General features: G+C 40.2%; 2 protein-coding genes and 1 long non-coding RNA gene across 8 annotated transcripts; 1 reads left to right on the top strand and 2 right to left on the bottom strand.

The window, feature by feature from the left end:
* Positions 1–952: 952 nt before the first annotated feature.
* On the bottom strand, positions 953–13,223 carry LOC112176002. 4 transcript variants are annotated; one of them, XR_005804205.1, is made up of 4 exons: positions 11,814–13,223; positions 7,315–7,379; positions 3,897–3,992; positions 953–1,441 (listed from the first exon to the last, which is right to left on the bottom strand). XR_005804205.1 is itself a non-coding variant. In XM_040512221.1 (3 exons), exons 1-2 carry the CDS (start codon positions 13,042–13,044, stop codon positions 7,330–7,332), a joined length of 1,281 nt encoding a protein of 426 aa, XP_040368155.1. In that variant the 5' UTR covers positions 13,045–13,223; the 3' UTR covers positions 953–1,441; positions 7,315–7,329. The 4 variants fall into 4 exon arrangements, 1 of the variants encoding a protein (XP_040368155.1); XM_040512221.1 differs by lacking the exon at positions 3,897–3,992; XR_005804207.1 differs by lacking the exons at positions 953–1,441; positions 3,897–3,992; positions 11,814–13,223 and adding exons at positions 8,106–8,433; positions 8,604–8,821 and having other exon boundaries at positions 7,319–7,379.
* A 1,054-nt stretch (positions 13,224–14,277) lies between these two features.
* LOC112180686 lies at positions 14,278–15,768 on the bottom strand. 3 transcript variants are annotated; one of them, XR_002928421.2, is made up of 3 exons: positions 15,563–15,768; positions 15,065–15,392; positions 14,278–14,338 (listed from the first exon to the last, which is right to left on the bottom strand). It is a non-coding gene; the product is annotated as an uncharacterized LOC112180686 (long non-coding RNA). The 3 variants fall into 3 exon arrangements; XR_005803736.1 differs by lacking the exon at positions 14,278–14,338 and having other exon boundaries at positions 14,938–15,199; positions 15,306–15,392; positions 15,563–15,767; XR_005803735.1 differs by lacking the exon at positions 14,278–14,338 and having other exon boundaries at positions 14,938–15,392; positions 15,563–15,767.
* A 1,246-nt stretch (positions 15,769–17,014) lies between these two features.
* On the top strand, positions 17,015–17,467 carry LOC121050601. The gene is made up of 2 exons (XM_040511330.1): positions 17,015–17,068; positions 17,135–17,467. The coding sequence occupies exons 1-2, from the start codon at positions 17,015–17,017 to the stop codon at positions 17,465–17,467; spliced, it is 387 nt and encodes a 128-aa protein (XP_040367264.1).
* Positions 17,468–24,015: the final 6,548 nt, after the last annotated feature.

Genomic DNA, 24,015 nt, shown 5'->3' with positions numbered 1-24,015 from the left:
ATGGAAAAATTTGTCCAACTTGAACCGTTTATGTTTATAATTGTAAATCACACTTATGGATGTCTTAACGATTATCAATTTGACTGAAAAATTACATAAGTGATCTACTTTTATAGACCTAAAAACTGAATAGTTAAGATGCCGATATGTGATCAAAAGTTGGTCTAATAAGCAATCTCTTAAAATGACCAAAAAAAAAAGATATCCAACACTAAAAGGGCTATATATATATATATATATATATGTCATAAACAAAAAAGAATCACCTTTTTTGGCCCTGAAATGGCTTTATTAAGACAATAAAAAAAATCATGTGACTTGAGGGATAATTAAAGTTTGAAAGTAACACTTAAGGATAATTTTCTATAGATTGTAGTCGGCACAAATGCCATGAAAAAGCTGCAAACATGAACAAATGATGTAACATTTCTATTGCAACTATTTTCCTACTACCACTTAAGAATGTCAACTATAGGCTGTGTTTGGTATGGTTCTGCTTTTCAGAAAAGCTGGCTTCTGCTTATTTCTGAGAATAAGTGACTGAAAAGCAAAGCAGCTGAGTGTTTGGTAAACTGGATTTTTATAAGTGCTGTTAGTGGCAAAAGCAGTAACAAAGTGCTTGATAAATCAAAACTGGCTTGTACTTTTTGTTTGTAGAATGACCAATTTGGACATGAAAGATTATTTTGCCTTAATTGTTTGGTAATACAATGTTATTCAAATGCTCTTGTTATCATTTTTTTATCTTTATTATATCCTTATAAATTTTTGTTAAATTTCAATTTTTATAAATCATGGTGACCATATGATTAATATTGGATAATTTTTAAAATAACATGTACAAATATATTAGTAACAGCTTAGATTTTTCAATGTGGGCGTCTATTCTGATTTCTCCGACATCATGAACCTAAAATTGATGACTCAAAAGATACCAAAGAGCAAGATTTTCTTTTCGAAAATTGACGATACTTTTATTAATGAGAATAACCAAAGAAGAGTACATCTCTGACTGATATAAAAGCTAAATACTGGAAACAAGAACTTCAAAAACATAGAGAAGGTAATAGAACACCCCATGATGATCATCATGTACTACATGTCAACTTCTAGTGACCTAGAAATCATAGTCTAATCAAGAGTAGTTGACCTTCCTGCAATTCTTTCTGATCTCTCCCCTTGAACCTGTAATTGGTGAAGGATTCCCCATCTTAATCATGGACTTGGCAAATTGCTCGAGGAAAAGCTCGTTGTTCACTGCATATTGCTGAACCAATTGCTTGGCTACTTCACTCTTTGTAACAAGAACTTGGTCAGAGTTAAGCAGGCCCTTGTTAGCCAATAAGTTTTGAAGTAGCTGTTGTCAAACTTTGTTGGGCTCACAAAGTCCAAGAAGAACAGGTTTTGGTCTCCACCAGATCTTGGGCAATTGTTCCTCAAACTGGCATCATTTGGAAGATGGTTCATGATCTTAGCTAATGTTTTTGAAATATGCCAACCAATGGCAATAAACTAGTCTTGCTTTACACTCTTTTCCCATCTATGTTTTGTTACTAACATGATATCTATTGATATTTATTGTGCTGCAAACATCAACTTGAAGAAGCAGATCAACAGTACAAGAACAATCAGCTATACTCAAGAAGTATATATGACGCAGTGATGAATATGACCTCAAATGATCTAGGTTTGATACTAGCAGCTCATGCATATAACATGTACAGGTTGCAATATCAATCATGACTGAAAAATTATACCCATAGCTAATCACATTAAAACCAATTTGATTTGTCCAATCAACCAAAGCAACACAAGCTAGGAAACAGCAACCAAAATAGGTCACATTTTACAATTGGGGCTTTTCTGCAAATAAATCACGGCAAAAAAGAAAACAGACTGAATAACCAAAATATCAGCAAACCACCAAACTACAATTTAAATTTGGGAAAATGATCATTTACCCGATTTTAGGCTAAAAATTGCCCACTTGCTCCACCAACTGTTTTTTAACCCCATTTACCCAAAACACTCTAAGGGATTATTTCCCATTTACCCAATTAATTCTTTTTCTTTTTTTTTTAGACTTTTTTGCCCTCTCCTTCTTTCTCACTTAGAGAGAGAAGTCACCTTCCACCTTGCTGTGCTCCGGTGACCAGTGGCCGGCGCGGTCTCCGGCGACCGGAATCCGGCGATCGGTGACCGGACTCCGGCGAATGGTGACCTGATTCCGGGAACCGGTAACCGAAATCCGGCGACCGATGACTGGAATCCGGAATCCGGCTATTATTGCCCCCCAGTAATCATATTACTGCCCCCCAGTAATCATATTATTGCCTCCCAAAAATCATATTATTGCCATCCAGTGAATTGTATGAACTCCCAAAACCAAAATGAATACACTACAGGAACAATTGATCAATTTATAATCATATTACTGCCCCCCAGTAATCATATTATTGCCCCCCCAATACAAAGTCCAATGTTTCTACTGCCTCCCAATAGACCACCAAAAATGCACCTTTTTGTAGTATTCACAAATAATTTGACTTTAATACACAGAAAACAACAGGTAACTTATCAAAACACCACACTATAGTGATCCTTGTCCCTCATATCAAAGTCTACTGGGGGCCAATAATGTGTCTACTGCCCCCAATAGACCATCAAACAAACCCCACAGTTACATTGCAATTCCTTCCTCATTCCCGGGGTTCACAATGTACAAAAAAAAAAAAAATTGATCTGGGCACCCAGAATTGCTCTGGGCACCAGATCAGAATGACTGGGGACGAATCGGACCGGCAAATCTTGAACTCGATATCGGACAGGCAGGTCTTCAAGCTTTGGGCCAACGAGCTCGTCTCCTGCGGCTTCTTCCTCCACCGCACCTCCGCTGACCTCAACCTCAACCACCTTGAGTCTTCGTCGCCGTCGGGTTACCCAAGGAAGACCCGGCCAAGATTCAGATCGAGAAACAGATCTGAGTTGTCCCAAAATCCGCCGGAAAGGTTTCGTCACCGTCATCGGCTTGCCGGGCGACGACTTCTGCAGTGAAGTCTTCACCGCCCTGGATCGGATTCTTGGGCTCCGACGTTCCAACGACGAGGAGCAGGTGTGAGAGAGAGAGAGAGAGAGAGAGAGAGAGAGAGAGAGAGAGAGTCTGAGATAGAGTCCGGTAGGAGGAGAGAGAGAATTTTGTACTTTAATAATTTGTTTAGGGGTGAAAATGTCATTTGCGATTAAATTGGGTAAATGGGGTCAAAAAACTCTTAGTGGAGCAAGTGGGCATTTTTTAGGTTAAAATTGGGTAAGTGGTCACGGCCCCTTTAAATTTGTCAGGATTAAAATCACCATTACGAGAATGATGGTAACTTTAAAATCACCAGCAATTCAGGTAACTTTAGTAATTCAGTTACCTGAGTTTTTACAGACTAAATAGCAGTAGTACGTTGCTGCTATCTTCTTTACTTTTCACAAAAAATTAGGCAAAGAAAACAACAAAGTCCCAATGTTGAAAGTAAAAACCATATTGTGCAAGACTTAGCTACATGGAACCACTTAATCTGTACACAAAATCTGTCAAAATTTTAGTCTTCATATGGTAGTTTAATTGATCCCTCATATAGGTAGTTAGACAACACAACTATGCAGATTGTTTTAATGGAGAAAATGGAGTGACTCCGTATTCGCAGAGTTTTATGCAGTTTCATAGTTAAATACTTAAATGCGTGGGCATGCACACAAGATGGTTGCATAAGGATAGGAATTGAAATGAACTGTAGCTAAGAAATCTATAACTAAACTCAAAGTTTGAAATAAGTCATAACATTTATTAAATAAAAAATGATAGCCAAGTATAGCTGACAAGCAAGCAGCTATAAAATGTAATAAATTACCTTCAGAAGTGATTCAATCAGACTGAAAAACACTTGCTCATGGAACAATGCCATCATCCGTTTCTGACCTTCTCTTAAAACCTCAGGATTTGCTTCCTAACAAATAAAATGTGTTCAAACTTTCAAACCCAGAAAATGAAGCTTTTTGCATGCTGTATAACATCCTCTAAATCATCTGAGACAATTGAACTTGGGAATGAAATCGACAATAATGGCAAATCTGCTAAAAGAAGCAAACATGCTATGATGGATTCTATGAGTATCATCATATAGACTAACATGGAACCACTTAATATGTAGGGGAAATGATCATTTACCCAATTTCTGGGACATTTAACCCCATTTACCCAAACACTCTAAGATATTGCCCACTTAATCATCAGTTTTCATTTTTAAACCCCAATTACCCAACCTTTTCAACACGTGCCTGTTTTATTCAATTTTTCGGACGCTTTTGCCCCTCTATAACTGAAACGATTTCAAATCGTAACAGAAACGTGATTTAGGGAGCCAAGCTCTCCGATTTTAGAGAGAGAGGTTCGGCTGTATTTGTAGAGAGAGAAGCCCCCTGGTTTTTTAGAGTGGAACTCTATCATTTTAGAGAGAGAGAGAGGAGCTGTGCGATTTATATAGACAGGAGAGAGAAGCTCCCGGTTCCGGTTTGTGAAGCTTTCTGGCGATTTCGGTGTGTGAAGCTTTTGCGATTTGTATTTAGAGCTGGTGGTAGAAGTTTTGCGATTCATAGAGAGAGAAATTTTGCTGCGATTTTCACATGGATCGTGATCCAGATGCTCTTTGTGTTCCTCCACTGCGGTTTGCTTTTGTTTCTTTAGCTCTATCTAATTCATTTGGCTTTTAGCTCTGTTTAATATGTTTGATTTTAGGAATTTTTTTGTACGAATTGTTGTCTTATTTTCGAACTGATTTTTCTGAATCAGAGCTTCCAGGTGTTTGTTTTGGTTTTGAATTGTTTTGTAATTTTGATTTGAACTTCGAGATGTTTTTGAGTGCATTGTGTTAGTTTTGAGTTTCTGTATTAATTTCGTGTTTCTTTTGGTGAATTCATGTTTGGATTTTGGGTTTGAGCTGTTTCCGAAGTGTTGCGGTAGTTCTGGTTATATTCTTGGGAGGCAGTAATATTTCTAGTGGGGACCAATAATGTTGTTCAACGATATTTTAGTATCTATAATTGTAGCTTACTGATGCTTTATTTGAATGCATTGCAATTTATTACATCTTTCAAATTTTTTTTGGCTGTTTTGACTATATTATTAGGGACCAGTAGTGTGTGTATTGGGGGGCAGTAATGTTTTTATGTGTTATTAAGTCCTTGTAATTGTTGTTTAGTTATCCTTTTCTATTATTTTAAAAGTTATTTGGTACTGCTTCTATTTCGTTTTGGTAGGTTTGTTTAAATTATTGGGGGGCAGTACTCAGTTTATTGGGGGGCAGTAATATGTGTTTTAGGTTTAATAATAGATTCGTTTGCCTGTGTTTTCTTCGCAGGTCTATGGCTGATCCTCTGGTTGCTAGGTGCCTTTACTCTGGCAAAGGTTATATGATTCCTTTGAATCAATGCATGAGCTACTCTGAGTTGTATGAAGACATTTTCCGTACATTCCAGTTTTCCCCAACTGATATTGTTGAGCTTCAGTATTCAGTTCCAGGTTGTGAATTCTGTTTTCTTCGTAACGATCGTGATTTCCAGATGCTGTTTTGCTCTGCTAGAATACATAGGTTAGAGTGTGTCGATATTTCAGTTTTAAAGATTGGGGGAGGTTGTAGGAGAAACTGTTCGGTGGATAGTGGTTCGGAAGTTATTGATGAAGATGATTATTTGGGTGATGCATTCAGGACTGAAGTTCATAAGACGTATTTGTCTGATGAGTGGAGTTCTTATATTCATCATGTCGGGGATAAGTTTCATGGTGCTGCTGAGCTCCGTGAGAAGCTCAGGAAGTATACAATTGCAGTTGGTTTCGAGTTTGTATTCCTGAGAAATGATTTGGACCGTATTCATGCAGTCTGTGCAAATGTTGGAACTGAAGGTTGTGATTGGCATCTTCGTGCTTGCTCATCATCTGCCAGTGGTTGCCTTTATATCACAGAGTTGAATAATACTCACACTTGCAAGGGTGTAGTTAGGACTCAAAAACACAAGCTTTTGGGATCCAAGGTTGTCAAGACTTGCATTGCTGCTAATGTTGGCTTTAATCTTTCATTGAAGCCAAGAGAGATTATGAGCAAGTTCAAATCAACATATGGGTTTGATATTTCCTACAAGGTTGCCTTGAAAGCAAAGCATCGGGCCAAGGAAGCGATTTATGGTTCCGATGCAGACACGTTCAGCAAGTTATCTTGGTATAAGGAAGCTGTTTTGCAGAGTAACTGACAGGACCCGACCCAGGAATCGCCCCACTTACCTGGATACGAGCCTGCGGGGCCCACTTTAAGTGAAATCCTACCGAAAATTCGGCAGAACCTCTCCTAAAAATGGGCTACCCAAAATTTCACAAACCTGGACATGATTTCAACTATATCTTCTACTCAACCTACGATATCAAATTTACAATCCAAGCACAATTATATTACATCCAGAAAGTTCAAATCCCAACATAATCCTCCGTAAGTAACAATAAACCAAACAACAACCTCCATCCAACTTAAAAGAAAGGCTTATCAGAGCAACACTAAACTAAGCCGATATCATACAAGGTAGGTTAAGTAATAACCTACGGACAAAAACGGAAGCGCTGATTCCAAAGTCTCTAGAACCTAGACGCGATCTCGGCAAATCTGAAATCTGGGCATTTGAAAACGAAGGGCCCAGGGGAAAACATATAAAAATCTATTAGAGTGAGTGGACAAAACTGAAACTAGAATCAAAACAATTTATGGTATGCTTCCCCATTTCTCTTTTTAACAAAACCATCATGCAGCGATACTTCATGAAAATTCCCAACTCAATCCTTTTTCCAAGAAACTCATTTGATTACTAGGAAGGACTGCTTCCTAAGCATCTCATGCCATCGGGGAAGGACTGCCACCCGATGACGCATCGGAAGGGACTGCCAACCGGATAGGAGGCGGTGATTAGTTGGGACTGCCAACTAGCCACAAGTAGTAGACGGGACTGCCGACTAACTACATCAAGTCATCTGGAAGGGACTGCCAACCAGATGACACTTCGGATGGGACTGCCAACCGAGCTGTAGTCTGGAAGGGACTGCCAACCAGACTATTACCTAGAAGGGACTGCCAACTAGGTAAGATACGCATGCGCCAAACTGGCCTCCTTGTCAACTGTTTCCTTTTTAATCCTTTTCTTTCCATAGTCACATTTCCTCAAATAATAAATCAACTGAAAACTTATTTCCAAGCTGCATGCATTATTTTAACAAAATAAAAGTCCACTCACAAGTAAATCCCGCAGCTAACCCTGCTGCCTGTCTGTGTCCTCCTCGCTCGAGGGCTCAGTACGTCCTGTCACAATAGAATAGGATATAATTGACCATACAATGAAATACTCTCAAAACAACCCATTCCCCTCGGAATAAGCGTCTATTAATCACAAATTATTATAAAATTCCACACTTCTATTCGGAATTAAATTCTATAATTCCTTACGATGTCAAAGCCCTCTAACTCATAACCACTCAATCGATTCCTTAACCATTCAATGACTTCACTTAATTTAAATCTTCACAAGGACCGTTCGATAACTAAATCAATTTAATCTCACTTCCTTCATCACAAAAATACCACCAATTTATCATAAAAATCCTTTCCAAAATTTCCAAATTCATTCTTAATCTTCCTTATTTCCACTCACAATTCCATCTCTAAAATTTAACTCATCTCTAAATTTTCTTTTCCAAAACACAATCTCCATTCCAAACTCCTCCACAAAATAGAACAATTCCACATTCTTTCTTAATTTTTCTCTCCTTTGCAAAATCACAAATTCAACTCTAACAATCTCAAATTCTCTCTACTTCCTAACAAATAATTAATAATAGCCCTTTACCAAGAATTTTCACCCAACACTACAAACATGACAAATCCATCAACCATGTTCAACATCACAACCAAAGAAAACTCAATATCAAACAAACCTCAAGTTTAACACACACTTAAAGAGTAAATTCAATTCCAATCAACCTATTTATTCCAAAATCAACTTCATAACCCACACAACCATTTCTATACCTGCAGCAGCCACCAAAAGCAAGCAGAAATAGCCGAATTTATACCCAAAAAAAATATCAAGAACTCGCAGCACTGTTCATAATACTGTTCACGTCTCCAAATACCCTCAAATCTTCCTCCACCGGCCAACACAAGCTGCAATAGTTAGATATGATCATCAACAACAACCCAGCAACCCAAAACTTCAAAGAAAACCAGCAGAAATCTCCAAAAACAAGCAGAAAAAGCTGGAATTCCAAACCCAAACTCAAGAACTCGGATGGAACTGTTCACGCTACTGTTCACGTCCCCAATCACCTTGAATTCTTCCTCCACAGCTCAAGACAAGCTGCAACAAGGTTAGCAACATGTTCAGCAATTCACCAACAACCAAAACCCAAGGAAATTCGGCCGGAAACCGCCGGAAAACCGAGATGGGAGCCAAACTCCGTTTTTCCCCTTTTCTGCAAATTCTCTTCAAAACTCAAAAACTAATGATACCCATGGTGAAAAACTTACATAGCTAGAAGGAGAAGGAAGAGAGGATCACGCCGTGCCCAACGATGCGTCTTGGGGTGGCCGGACGGCGACGAATTCGCCGGAGAAGGGAAGAGCAGCGACGGAAGAAGAAAAAAGAAAATGGGAGGGGGTGACTCGGGTTCTACCCGTGCTCTCTCTCTTTCCTTTTAATTTTTTTCTGATTCTTTCCCTTTCTCTCTCTTCCATCTGTTTTAATAAGTCCTCCTTCCACATATAGAAGCTCACAAACAAAAAGCCATGCCAAAATAGAAATTTTTATTTTTGGTCATAACTTTTCCGATATAAATCCAATTTAAACAAACTACGTGTCCACGAACTCGATTTTTGCGTATTCTACGACAATCTCAAATAAATTTCCTTAACTCAACGGACGAGGAAAAAGTCAACTCCTTGGTCAATAATGGTAAAAAGTAAATAGTAAAAAACTTTAAGGTACGGGGTATTACAATCTCCCCTCCTTATAAAATTTCGTCCTCGAAATTGTATCTTACTTCGGAATGCCCGCTCATGACAAATAAGGATATGTACTGGTTCTTCTTCATATGTTAAATCTTCTGTAAGTGTAATGGGTTGAGCTGGTAACACATGTGAAGGATCAGTGATGTACTTGCGAAGCATGGAGACGTGGAAAACATCATGTACTTGAGATAGTTGTGGAGGTAAAGCCAAACGATAAGCGACAAGACCAATTCGTTCCACAATCTCCTAGGGACTAATATACCTTGGACTTAGTTTCCCCCGTTTACCAAACCTTACCACACCCTTCCACGGAGATAACTTCAAAAATACCCAATCACCAACTTGAAATTCAAGATGCTTCCTGTGTTTATCTGCGTAGCTCTTCTGTCTGCTTTGAGCCATCTTGTGTCTCTCTCTGATCACCTTAACTTTATCTGTTGTGATCTCAATAATCTCAGGACCAATAAGTTGTCTTTCTCCCACTTCATCCCAACATAATGGGGTCCTACACTGTTTCCCATATAAAGCTTCGTAGGGAGCCATACCAATACTCGAATGGTAACTGTTGTTATATGCAAACTCCATCAAAGCCAAGTGCTTATCCCAACTTCCTTTAAATTGTAGAGAACAAGCCCTCAACATGTCTTCCAAAGTCTGTCTAGTCCGTTCAGTGAGGATGGAAAACAGTGCTAAAATGTAATTTTGTTCCTAAACATTTGTGAACCTTCCTCCAAAACTTTGATGTGTAGCGGGAATCGCGTTCGGAAACAATGGACTAGGGCACACCATGAAGCCTCACAATCTCATCCACACAGTGTTGTCAGTTATCTACACTAGAAGTTTCTCAAACCTCCAGGAAATGAGCTGATTTGGTGGGTAGATCCACAATCACCCAATACCATCATTACCAACCAGGGTGCGAGGTAACTTATACATAAAGTCCATGGTGAAATATTCCCATTTCCATTCCGGAATTGGCAAAGGTTGTAACAAACCTGACGGCTTCTGTCTTTCTGCTTTCACTTGCTGGCATACAAGGCATCTACTCACAAAGGCTGCAATTTCTCTTTTCATGTTTGGCCACCAATAATATTCCTTAAGAGTACGATACATTTTTATACCACCAGTTTGTAGAGCATACGCGGAACTATGAGCTTCATTAAGTATTTCCTGTTTAAGTAGGAACACCAAGTCTCTTTCCAAACATTAAAGTTCCATCTCTTCGAATAGAGAATTCAAGTTGCCAACCGCCACGAACACCTTCTTTAATCCCCTCAATTCTTGGGTCAAAAGATTGTGCCTCACGCACTTATCAATGAACACTGGTCTCACATGGAAACTAGCCACCATGGAAACATCCTCATCAACCGATAACTCAACCCTAGTAGACCTCAATTCAGACAATAGCGGTACCCAAATGACCCCTAAATATGACAAAGTCACAGAGAGGTTCCTACTGAGTATATCCACCACCACATTCGCCTTACCAGGGTGGTACTCTATGGTACAATTATAGTCTTCAAACAATTCCATCCATCTTCGTTGTCTTCGTTGTCATAAGGTCAAACCAAAACTCACACTTACTAAATTCAGCATACAATTGATTTATCCTCAAAGTCTCCAATACTATACTCAAATGCTCAGCATGTAACTCTTCTCTCTTATAATAAACCAATATGTCATCAATGAACACAATCACAAAGCGGTCAAGATACGGGCGAAACACCCTGTTCATGAGATCCATGAAAGCAGCGGGTGCATTTGTCAACCCAAAAGGCATAACAAGGAACTCATAATGACCATAACGTGATCGAAAAGCAGTTTTGGCTACATCCTCCTCTTTAATCCGTATCTGATGATAACCAGACCTCAAATCAATTTTTGAGAAAACTTTAGCACCCCTCAACTGGTCAAACAAATCATCAATGTGGGGCAAGGGATATTTATTCCTTATAGTCACCCTGTTTAGTTTCCGATACTCAATACAAAGCCTTAAAGTACCATCTTCCTTCTTCACAAACAACACAGGTGCACCCCAGGGGGATACACTAGGTCATATAAACCCTTTATCCGTTAACTCCTGCAACTGAATATATAACTCCTTTAGTTCTGCCGGTGCCATTCTATAAGTGCTTGAGAGATGGGTGTTATACCTGTAAGTAAATCAATGGTAAAGTCTATCTCTCGCACCGGGGGCAAACCAGGCAATTCTTCTGGAAATACATCTGGATAGTCACCAACAATCAAAATTTGGCTAAGATCCATAACTTCAGCATCTGAATTCACCACATGTGCCAAATAAGATTGGCAACCCTACTTATCATCTTCTTAACAGTTAAAGCTGAGATTATGTAAGATGGGAGAACCTCCCGTTCACCATAAAAGGTGACAATTGGCTTACCCGGACTCCGAAATAATACAGTACTACAAAAACAATCCACTAAGGCATGATGCATCCGAAGGAAATCCATCCCTAGGATTACATCAAATTCCACTAACTCAAATGGAATCAAGTCCGCCTCTAAGCAAACTCCTTCTACAAACACTCCACAAAAACGATGTACCCACTCAATTCTATGTCTTTCCCCCGATGGTAGAACAACATGCCACTCTCCGAGTAGGAGAGATGGGGGCACATAGCAAAGAAAGAAAACCTCTTAGACATAAAGGAGTGAGAGGCTCCAGGATCAATCAAAATGAAAGCTGGTTGGCCAAAAACAATTAACATACCCATAATGACGTTCGGTGCAGTGCGACCCTCCTGCTGGGTCATAGCATGAAGACGGGCCTGGGTCACTGGACGCCCTCTCTGTCCACGACCCGGCTGTGTGCTGCTCCTGCCTGACAAACTGCCATGAGAACCCGAACTAGTAGCACCCACAGAGGTCTGACCCATACTCTGACTAGTAGTAGTGAAGACTCCCTGGGTCAACTGAGGGCATTCTCTCCTGTAGTGACCCCACTGGCCACACTGGTAACAAGTCCCCACACCTGCCTGACACGGGCCCACATGGTGCCTACCACAAGTAGCACACTGGGGATAGTCTCTCGGAATCGCCTGTCTACCAAAGCCTCCACTGGAACTAGCAGTGCCACCCCTGAACTGTCTCCTACCTGTCTGTCCAGGCCTCCTGAAGCGTCCCCTGAAACGCTGACGAGAGCTAGAATCTGAACTGCTCGGCCTACTGCCTGATGACGATGCAGAACCCGAACTAGAGGCAATTCTCTTAGATGGCCCCTGACTAGGACCGCCAATCTCCAAAGGTCGGGAACCGTCCAGATATCTAGCCTCACACCTCATAGAAGCCTCCACAGCTAACTTAAAAGTCGGATAATCATGAGGCGCCAACCAATCTCGATATATAGGTAGGAGGCCATTGATAAACTGATCAACCTTCAACTTTTCTGTCGCCACCAACCCAGGGGCAAACCGAGACAAAGCAATGAAACGCTCCTCATACTGCAACACAGTCATCTCTTCAGTCTGCTTCAACTGCATGAAATCAAATCGGAGACGGTGCTGGGATGCCTGATTATAGTACCAATTTGAGAACTCCGTTTTGAACTCTTCCCAAGTCATGGTAGTTGGGTCAAAACCCATATTCCTGGTACCCTGCCACCAAAGCCATGCATCCCCGTCTAGGAGGTCAATAGCCAAAGGAACCCTCCTAGCAGCTGGACAACCCAAGGACTCAAATACTCTCTCCATACGGGTAATCCAGTCTCCTGCTACAGACTCCGTAGGAGCACTAGAGAAAGTATACGCCCCATGGCGTCTGGCACGCTCCACAGTATAGTCAGTCCTAGGATTTGGGAGTGCCGCTGTAAAACACTCAAACAACTGCTCCATGGTCCGTAGCAACCCACGAGGGACCTGCTCATCATCACCCTCACCAGTGGGTAAAGGGTCACTACTAGCACGAGATCTGCGTCCGGGTCTCATTCCACCTGAAATTCCCATAACTGAGTTACACCAAAATATTTATACCAACAACAACTATCTTACATACTTGATTGGTACGTCAGCACCGAAGAGTATACGATGGGGAACCGCTGCAGTCGGGCCATCACTCGGGAGGTACTGAATACTATCAAGCATGTAAGACAACTATAAGAAGATATCGGCCACAGAATCTAATAACCTAGTGCTCTGATACCAACTGACAGGACCCGACCCAGGAATCGCCCCACTTACCTGGATACGAGCCTGCGGGGCCCACTTTAAGTGAAATCCTACCGAAAATTCGGCAGAACCTCCCCTAAAAATGGGCTACCCAAAATTTCACAAACCTGGACATGATTTCAACTATATCTTCTACTCAACCTACGATATCAAATTTACAATCCAAGCACAATTATATTACATCCAGAAAGTTCAAATCCCAACATAATCCTCCGTAAGTAACAATAAACCAAACAACAACCTCCATCCAACTTAAAAGAAAGGCTTATCAGAGCAACACTAAACTAAGCCGATATCATACAAGGTAGGTTAAGTAATAACCTACGGACAAAAACGGAAGCGCTGATTCCAAAGTCTCTAGAACCTGGACGCGATCTCGGCAAATCTGAAATCTGGGCATTTGAAAACGAAGGGCCCAGGGGAAAACATATAAAAATCTATTAGAGTGAGTGGACAAAACTGAAACTAGAATCAAAACAATTTATGGTATGCTTCCCCATTTCTCTTTTTAACAAAACCATCATGCAGCGATACTTCATGAAAATTCCCAACTCAATCCTTTTTCCAAGAAACTCATTTGATTACTAGGAAGGACTGCTTCCTAAGCATCTCATGCCATCGGGGAGGGACTGCCACCCGATGACGCATCGGAAGGGACTGCCAACCGGATAGGAGGCGGTGATTAGTTGGGACTGCCAACTAGCCACAAGTAGTAGACGGGACTGCCGACTAACTACATCAAGTCATCTGGAAGGGACTGCCAACCAGATGACACTTCGGATGGGACTGCCAACCGAGCTGTAGTCTGGAAGGGACTGCCAACCAGACTATTACCTAGAAGGGACTGCCAACTAGGTAAGATACACATGCGCCAAACTGGCCTCCTTGTCAACTGTTTCCTTTTTAATCCTTTTCTTTCCATAGTCACATTTCCTCAAATAATAAATCAACTGAAAACTTATTTCCAAGCTGCATGCATTATTTTAACAAAATAAAAGTCCACTCACAAGTAAATCCCGCAGCTAACCCTGCTGCCTGTCTGTGTCCTCCTCGCTCGAGGGCTCAGTACGTCCTGTCACAATAGAATAGGATATAATTGACCATACAATGAAATACTCTCAAAACAACCCATTCCCCTCGGAATAAGCGTCTATTAATCACAAATTATTATAAAATTCCACACTTCTATTCGGAATTAAATTCTATAATTCCTTACGATGTCAAAGCCCTCTAACTCATAACCACTCAATCGATTCCTTAACCATTCAATGACTTCACTTAATTTAAATCTTCACAAGGACCGTTCGATAACTAAATCAATTTAATCTCACTTCCTTCATCACAAAAATACCACCAATTTATCATAAAAATCCTTTCCAAAATTTCCAAATTCATTCTTAATCTTCCTTATTTCCACTCACAATTCCATCTCTAAAATTTAACTCATCTCTAAATTTTCTTTTCCAAAACACAATCTCCATTCCAAACTCCTCCACAAAATAGAACAATTCCACATTCTTTCTTAATTTTTCTCTCCTTTGCAAAATCACAAATTCAACTCTAACAATCTCAAATTCTCTCTACTTCCTAACAAATAATTAATAATAGCCCTTTACCAAGAATTTTCACCCAACACTACAAACATGACAAATCCATCAACCATGTTCAACATCACAACCAAAGAAAACTCAATATCAAACAAACCTCAAGTTTAACACACACTTAAAGAGTAAATTCAATTCCAATCAACCTATTTATTCCAAAATCAACTTCATAACCCACACAACCATTTCTATACCTGCAGCAGCCACCAAAAGCAAGCAGAAATAGCCGAATTTATACCCAAAAAAAATATCAAGAACTCGCAGCACTGTTCATAATACTGTTCACGTCTCCAAATACCCTCAAATCTTCCTCCACCGGCCAACACAAGCTGCAATAGTTAGATATGATCATCAACAACAACCCAGCAACCCAAAACTTCAAAGAAAACCAGCAGAAATCTCCAAAAACAAGCAGAAAAAGCTGGAATTCCAAACCCAAACTCAAGAACTCGGATGGAACTGTTCACGCTACTGTTCACGTCCCCAATCACCTTGAATTCTTCCTCCACAGCTCAAGACAAGCTGCAACAAGGTTAGCAACATGTTCAGCAATTCACCAACAACCAAAACCCAAGGAAATTCGGCCGGAAACCGCCGGAAAACCGAGATGGGAGCCAAACTCCGTTTTTCCGCTTTTCTGCAAATTCTCTTCAAAACTCAAAAACTAATGATACCCATGGTGAAAAACTTACATAGCTAGAAGGAGAAGGAAGAGAGGATCACGCCGTGCCCAACGATGCGTCTTGGGGTGGCCGGACGGCGACGAATTCGCCGGAGAAGGGAAGAGCAGCGACGGAAGAAGAAAAAAGAAAATGGGAGGGGGTGACTCGGGTTCTACCCGTGCTCTCTCTCTTTCCTTTTAATTTTTTCTGATTCTTTCCCTTTCTCTCTCTTCCATCTGTTTTAATAAGTCCTCCTTCCACATATAGAAGCTCACAAACAAAAAGCCATGCCAAAAATAGAAATTTTTATTTTTGGTCATAACTTTTCCGATATAAATCCAATTTAAACAAACTACGTGTCCACGAACTCGATTTTTGCGTATTCTACGACAATCTCAAATAAATTTCCTTAACTCAACGGACGAGGAAAAAGTCAACTCCTTGGTCAATAATGGTAAAAAGTAAATAGTAAAAAACTTTAAGGTACGGGGTATTACAGTAACCCCGACTCTTCTTTTGTGTTGGAGGTTGAACCATTTTCAAATCTTTTTCAGAGGCTTTTCGTAGCTTACGGAGGTTGTGTAGAAGGCTTCCAATTCTGTTTGCCTGTGTTGTATGTTGATGGAATGTTTGGTAAAAGCATTTACAAGGGGCAGATTCCGTTTGCAACTGGAAGGAATGGGAATCAAGATAACTGTATTGTTTATTGCCCCCCCCCCCCATAAATTTATTCTTGGCCCCCAGTAATATTGGCTTTTGTTATAATTTCATCTGTGTGCTTAATATTTCTTGTTTTAGTTTCTTTCATTGTGATAGATATCATTTTTACATTGTTGTGCGACGTTGTGATAGTTTCCTGCCGTGCAATAACAACATTATTGGCCCTCAGTAGACTGATTTTACTGTGATCTGGTTTATGCAGGTTTCTACCCTCTAGCCATATGTTTTTATGATTCTGAGACAGATGCAAACTGGACATTCTTTTTCAAGCATTTGAAGAGTCTGCTTTCGATAAGGTATTTGCTGGTAATCCTCATCTGTTTTGTTACAAACACTTGGTGGCGAACCTTGCCAGTAAATATAGGGGTAAAGGTAATTCAAAATTGATAGAAGATGTAAAGCAGAAGTTTTTTAAGGTTGCATATTCATCTACACAGAAGGAATACCGTTTCAATTTGCGGTTGCTTAGAGCAGTTGGTGGTGCAGATATTATTGACCCTTTTCTTTCTGAATTGCCTGTGGAAAATTGGTGCCGTGCATTTTATACTAGCTGCCGATATGGAATTATGGCTAATGGGATTGCTGAATCATTTAACTCTTGGATTGCAATTGAGCGTTTGATGCCAGTCTATTGTATGCTGGACCAGACAAGAATTAAACAAATGGAGATGGCGGGTAAAAGGCGGGAAGAGGCAGAACGTTGGACTACAGAACTAACTCCCAAAACGGAGAGGTTGAAAAGAAGCTGATTCGTTGTGGTCGATGGAGAAATCTCGTCGTTTCAGTGTCCATTATTCAAGCCCTGGAGTTTATGAGGTTCGATCTGACTTTTCATATGTAGTCAACATTTACGATCATGCATGTTCATGTGTTAAATGGTAGATCAATTGTTTTCCTTGTTCTCATGGCCTTGCTGCATTACAAGCTGCTTCTGAAAATGTATATGATTATATTGATAAGTACTTTCATGTTGATATGTTCAAGAAGAGCTACAGTTTTCCTATCCATCCGATAACCAATGTTGATATGTCTTCTTCGGATTCTGCTTCTGAATGTATATTACCTCCCCTTGCGAAGAGGCCCCCCGGGAGGCCTAGGGTGAAGCGGTTCAAGTCAGTTGGAGAGGTTGAAAAGAAGCTGATTCGTTGTGGTCGTTGTGGCAAAATGGGCACTCATAACAAGTTGAGCTGCACTGAACCTCTCGTTCAGCAGTAGTATATGTTTCTGTAAAGAGTTTTTAGGTTTTGACTTTGTCTACTGGGGGGCAGTAATTGGATTATTGGGGGCCAGTAATTGTTTATATTCAGGCTCAAATAATCATTTTTCTTTTCAGATGTCAGATTCTTACTGTTGGGATGATTAAAATTGCATTTACATAGCTCAAGTTCAATTTTTCAACAGGTTTAATGCTTACAGTTGGGCAATACTGGGGGGCAGTAACTGGTTTATTGGGGGCCAGTAATTGTTTATATTCAGGCTCAAATAATTTTGTTTTCTTTTCAGATGTCAGATTCTTACTGTTGGGATGATTAAAATTGCATTTACATAGCTCAAGTTCAATTTTCCAACAGGTTTAATGCTTACAGTTGGGCAATACTGGGGCCCAATAAACATATCAGTGCCCCCCACTAATGTCATCAATTCAAAGACTTCTTGTATTTTCAGGCTCAAATAATCATTATTCTTTTAAGAATACAAGATTATAATTTTGTGTTTATTGCAGTTGCTTTTTTATAGTTGAAGTCAATTTCCAAACAGGTTTGAGCTGGTTTAAGTGCATAAAGTTGGTTTCTGGGGGGCCAATAAATCAATTCATGTCCCCCAGAAATGTCATCTTTTCAAGGACACCTAGTAATTTGAAAGCATTTTCAAATGTTGCCAACAAATTTAAATACCAACTGAGATACTTCTGGCAATCTTCTTAAATATTATTGGGGCCCAATAGTATTCTGACCTAAACAACAAAAATTATTGGGGGGTAGTAACATGTCTACTTTGGAGCATTTGTGTAAAGTGTCTGCTTCTAATTGAAGTCAGCATCAGTATATTATATCATCCAATAATGCAGTTCATTTCACCATAGTTTGAAGATTAGGCTAGTACGAGAACTTTACAATCCCTACTCTTCGGATACGAAAACTACATGTATAAATATGTTATATCTAATCTCATGCCTCACTTTCTTCCCAATATTAGGTGCATGAACCTCTCAAGCAGTCTTTTCCTCATGTTGTCCCCGCCTTCCTTGGTTGGTTCTACGCCATTTACAATGCTCTCCATGTAATGTAGCATAAAGAGCCCGCAATCACCACTGTAAAGAAGTAAAAATAATTTATGTTTAGGAATGTAGGCAGCAACGACAAATGTTACACAAGTATTATGACAAATAGTTTGCTTCAATGTATTTACGATGATGAGTTCTGTTGCGGGCAGTCAAAGTCTTCATACAGTTCATAGTCTGTCTCCACCACGTTATTCTGTAAGATCCAGTTCCTGGTTTGTTTTTCCTCCTCGGTCATTGCTTCTTCAACAATAATCAGGTTTTCCTTATCATCTTCGCCTTTGCATTTTTCCCCAGTGACATTTGGATCTTGGCTTTCTCCCGGCATTCTCATCTTAGTCAAGTTCATAACATGTATGAATTTCTTTATTTGCTTTACCTGTTTTTTGCAGATATAGAATTTTAGTTCCACAAAAGCATGTTAACAGTATTGAAAAGATAAGACTGAATTTGTGGAATTACTACATACCACTCTTGCTGCATTCAGGTGGTACTTCTCCTTATTGGTGAATTCATCTATTGGTGGCCTCAATGAATTCATATGACTGAAGCTCCTTTTTTCATTGTCAATTACCAACAAGGTGTAGTGCATGCTTGTGATGTGGTGAATTGGTAATAGCACCTTTTTGAAATGGAAGACTGACCACAGGGGTTCATAAATCATTGCCTCGACACCACACTCAAAAGGTCGAGTGTCCTCGTCTTGTTCTTTGGTCTGTTCATACTTTATAGCATAGTACTGTATACATAACGTAACCAAGTTAATTCAAGTTAACACTAAAAATTATCATTGAAACTGGTTCAAGTTTTGCGTGTTCAGTGGGGGTAGTAGACACATTACTGGGGGGCAATAATATGCCTACTGGCCCCCAATAGGCCGACATAGAACAGTTTATTTTCATTCAATATGAAATAAATAAACAGAACATCTTCAAAACACAAAATTATATATATTCATTGCTAGAAATTGGGCAATAAACAATCTACTGCCCCCCAGTAGAATGATTGTTGCACCCCAGTAAACACAAAGAGTACTCCATAATTCAGCATTTTACTCAATGTTGCTTTCCAATAAACACATAACTCAATACATTTGGTTTAGGCTACTTACCGCTGCGTCTACTGGGAGGAATCCCACTTGCGCATTTTGCTTTTTTGCATCAGACTTCAGCAAGTCAATATAAATTGTGATCACATGCAAAATTAGGTACGTGGAGTTTCCATCAAAACTGTATAAGTAACAAGAGAAAGGAAAATTGCATGAATTGATGATTACTGAGGGGCAGTAATCATTATACTGGGGGGCAGTAGAACATTGAATTGAGCCACTCATTGAAAGACTTACGTCAGTTTCGATGTCCCCCTCTTGGATTATTACTCTTAGGTCGTGCTTGGTGATCCGGCGTAGAAGATCACTGCTAATCCAGTACTCGGTCCTATTCAAACAGAAACATTTGATTCCAACGCAGATTTTATCAGTATGAAAAACAGAAATTAAATTGTTACACCAATTTTAAAACACGCTGTGTACTTACGTGTCTTTCTGAGCAACGTTGAAGAAGTCTCGATAGTGCATTGCCACCGCTGGGTCCAGTGTTTTCCATGTTTGCTTATCGCATTTGACTCCCTTAAGTTTAATCTTGTTAAGAAATTTTCCATGGGCTTGCGGCATGATTCCTGCTTTCTTAGGTGCAGCCCGCTTTGTCATTTTTGCCTCTTCCGGAGTGTCGTACTCCCACTCCTCCTCTCTAGCCTTCTTGGCAGCCCTCCGGTATGTCTTCACGTTCTTCACTATAGAATGTATCTCCGGAGTTTTCTTCTGTTGTTCCGGTTCGGCATGGGTCCCTTCCTTTTTTTTTCCTTTCCAATTAATTCCATCACTTCTTTCTCAGCAATATTCCTTATGATGTTATGGAGCTGTTCATCTTCCTCTTCATTCCCATGTTCTTGTTGGCCCAGTGGAAAACGGCTTTCATTTTCTTCTTCAGGTACTTCCTGTGCAATAGGAAACGCTGACGTCACCGTGTCCGTCGACTTTCCCGCACTGGCTGCATAATGGGTTTCCTCTCTGACGCTTGGTCCAAAGTTTGGATTTTCATCCTCAACTTCATCTTGGGGGACCACTTTCGGCGTGAAAGGAACTATCTCAAGTTGGGTTTGTGGTGGGGGGACCTCTCCTTTCTCCTTTTCAAGCCGTATGTACAACGCCCTGATGAGGTTATTTTTTGCCCGCTTTTCAATTTCCAACTCTCTAATTCTCTCATCGGTAACCTTCAGCTTGCCCTATAGATCCTTGTTCTGCGCAGTCAGGTCCTCATTTGCTTTGGCGAGCCTTGCTAGCTTTACCTCCATTTGTTTTGTGGGCTTTGTCTCACCAATGGCTTCCTCCATCTCCCTAATTAGTTCCTTGATATTTCCCGTCAGCCTTTCATTTTGTTGCTCTTCCCCTTGGCTTGCCAGGGGTACCTGCCAAAAATATAACCAAAACCATCAAGTTATTGGTCCCCAATAATGTGTTCACTGGGGGCCAGTAATAATATTATTGCCCCTCAGTAGACTACCATAAAAGCTCATATCTACATGTAAACTAGTCAATGATTTAAAATTTAACCAACAAACATCAGTTATTCACTTCATAGGCTTTGTTTAAGGTATCTAGTACTGGCCCATTACTGGGTCAACACATTACTGGGTCCCAATAATGTATCTATTACCCCCCAATTACTGCCAGCAGACAAGCTCAGTTGTGCCACTCACCTAGTTGTCAAAGCTTGGTGTGTCCTGCACCTCATCACCCAGCTCGAGGTCTTCCAGTCTTATTTTTGCAGGCCATGGTCTAGCTTTTATCAGATCCTATTACATTTAACAAGTAAGTAATGTGTAGTAAACATTGAAAATAAGATATATATAATGTTTTTGTAATTTGCTTACCACGGCTAAGTTCTCGTTCATGTACATCTGCTCCAGGCTAAAAATTTCCTTTATTGACCATCGGATGAATCGTGGAGTCTCATTCTGCTTTCCAAGAATCCAGGTCTTTGCCTTGGTCTTCTCAAGGAACCAGTAATAGATGAGAAGAAGGCATCCATTCAAAACAGATGGACTGTTCCTCCTATACTTTTGTAACCCTTCCATCAAGAAGTTCAGAATTAATCTTGGCCAGTTGTACATGTTTATGGTCTCAATCCGTTCACATACGGCGACCATATCCCATGTGATCTGAGCACCGGTTCGGGTGAAGAAGAATGTGCTGAATAGATATGTGATCATTAGCACGGCTATCTTCCTGGCATCTTTCTCTTCTGCCGGCTTTGTCAACTCAGTTACCAGTGTCGATTCCACCTTTGTTTTGAGGACAGCCTGCGTCTTTAAAGGGCTGCCAAATATTGGAGAGTCTTCCATCTCTTCCCTTACCACCCTCTTGTTCACATTGAACACTTCTCCTTCAGCCGGGAGGTGAAATAAAGCCGTGACATCCTCCTCCGTTATTTCCATAACAACATCCCCAAACTTCCACTTGTTGTCGGTCCAGTCGAAGTGCCTCATGAGTATCTCCAGGTCCGCTTCATGTTTGTGCAGCTGGATCTCGGTTATCTTGTCCTGCCAGAACGGTTCCATCATTTCACCAAAGTTGGTACCCATCAAAATCTCTTTTGTTCTATCTGGTATTCTGTCTTTGTGTACTTTGACCATCCTCCAGAATGCACTGAGCGTGCACTTCTATTGGTTCCACTCAATCTTTGCTTTCTGGGTCTCTTTTATCTGCTCTTTTTTCACTGCACTTTTCTTTTGCTTCTTGGCTTTCTTCCTCTTTGGTTTTTCGTCTTCTGAATCCACTTCCTCTTGAAGTGGTTTCTTTTTTTGTTGTTGTCTTGTTTTGATTACAAACCGCTTCGTTATCTGTTCACCTTCTTATTCTGATTCAACTTCAGTCGATCGTCCTGAATCTTCATTGACTTCTTCTTCAGCAGGTTCTTCATCAGAAATCTGTGCTGCCTGTTGTCGCTTCCTCTTTCTGATTTCGACAAATTTTTTCTGCAGTGGTTGGTTAAACGTGTTCTCAGTACAGTTATCTGAACTCTGTGAACTCCGGTCATCTTCTTCTGAGTCACTCATCAAGGTGAATTTTGGTCTACCCATTCTACACCAAAAACAAAACCACAATGATCATTCCAAAATAGCTAATAGAAGGGTTCTGACTCCGTATGAAGACATTATTGAGGGGCAGTAATGTGTCTACTGCCCCCCACTAAACCATCAAAACTAGGACCAGTTTCAAGGATTCACAGTGTATTGCACTATATCACAAAGAAAACTAAAATGATCATTTTATAATCAACAAAAGATGATGACTGTCTCCTAAGAAAGACATTACTGGGTGGCACTAATGTGTCTACTGCCCCCCAATAGACCATCAATATTTACACCGCTTCCTATGTTTCACGGACTAAACAAGTTATTCACACTCTAAATAACAGTTAATGTCTAAAAACCCACAGTATGAGGGTCAATAATATGTCTACTGCCCCCCACTAGACTGCCACAAACCTCACAATTTGCATCAAACATTACACCGCATCCTATATTTCACAGTTTATAGAAGTTATTCACACTCAAAACAATAATTAATGTCCAAAATCCCACATTATGATGGTCAATAAACTGTCTACTGCCCCCCACTAAACTGACATAAACAACACAATTTGATTCAATAATCGACTACTGCAATTTGACACTAAATTTACTTTGGAATAACAGATTTCATTCCGCCAATGAATAAAGCAGTGATCATTGGCCCCCATTACGAAGTCTACTGGGGGGCACTAATGTAACTACCTTTTGGTCTACTCCACAATAGGCTTTCGATCAAACCTTATTTTATCTAAAATAATTATTTAGAAACGATAAACAACGTTCGTATCAGATTTTCTCAATTATGAACCAGAAACCCTATATTTCACCGATTTCAGATATATGCAAAGTCGTACGAGAAATTTCACATACATGTCACCAAAATGAAACTTCAAACTACTTTAAACAGAAGAATTTGTAATAGCTTCCTCAGAAAACATGAAAAAACCTGAAAACGGAGTCGAAATTGAGTTTTTACCCGTTTCGATATCCCCCAAGCCGAAAAAACTAGAAACTCAACTGCCAGACCTTGAAGAGTCGTCGCCGTAAAACGGTGAGAATCCAGGTGACAGAGAGAGAGAGAGAGAAAGAGGGAGTGAGGCAGAGAGAGAGAGAGAATCGGGTATGGAGGGAGGAAGAGATTTGAATCGGTTTGACGTTTGATCGAGATGGGTAACTGACGAGTCGTGCGGTTTTAGTGTAGTGACACTACCGTAATAACATTTTTTTTCGGAGCCTAGGTGAGTCTTGACACTGTCGAATTGGGTAAGTGGGCACAAACAGATGAAGGTGGAGTGGTTGGGCAAATATTGGGCGAAAAATGTGTAACTGGTCACAACCCCTTTTAAGT

The sequence above is a fragment of the Rosa chinensis genome, chromosome 7, assembly GCF_002994745.2.
Source record: "Rosa chinensis cultivar Old Blush chromosome 7, RchiOBHm-V2, whole genome shotgun sequence".
NCBI classification, from domain to species: domain Eukaryota; kingdom Viridiplantae; phylum Streptophyta; class Magnoliopsida; order Rosales; family Rosaceae; genus Rosa; species Rosa chinensis.
This window is presented reverse-complemented; position numbering and strand designations above follow the sequence as displayed.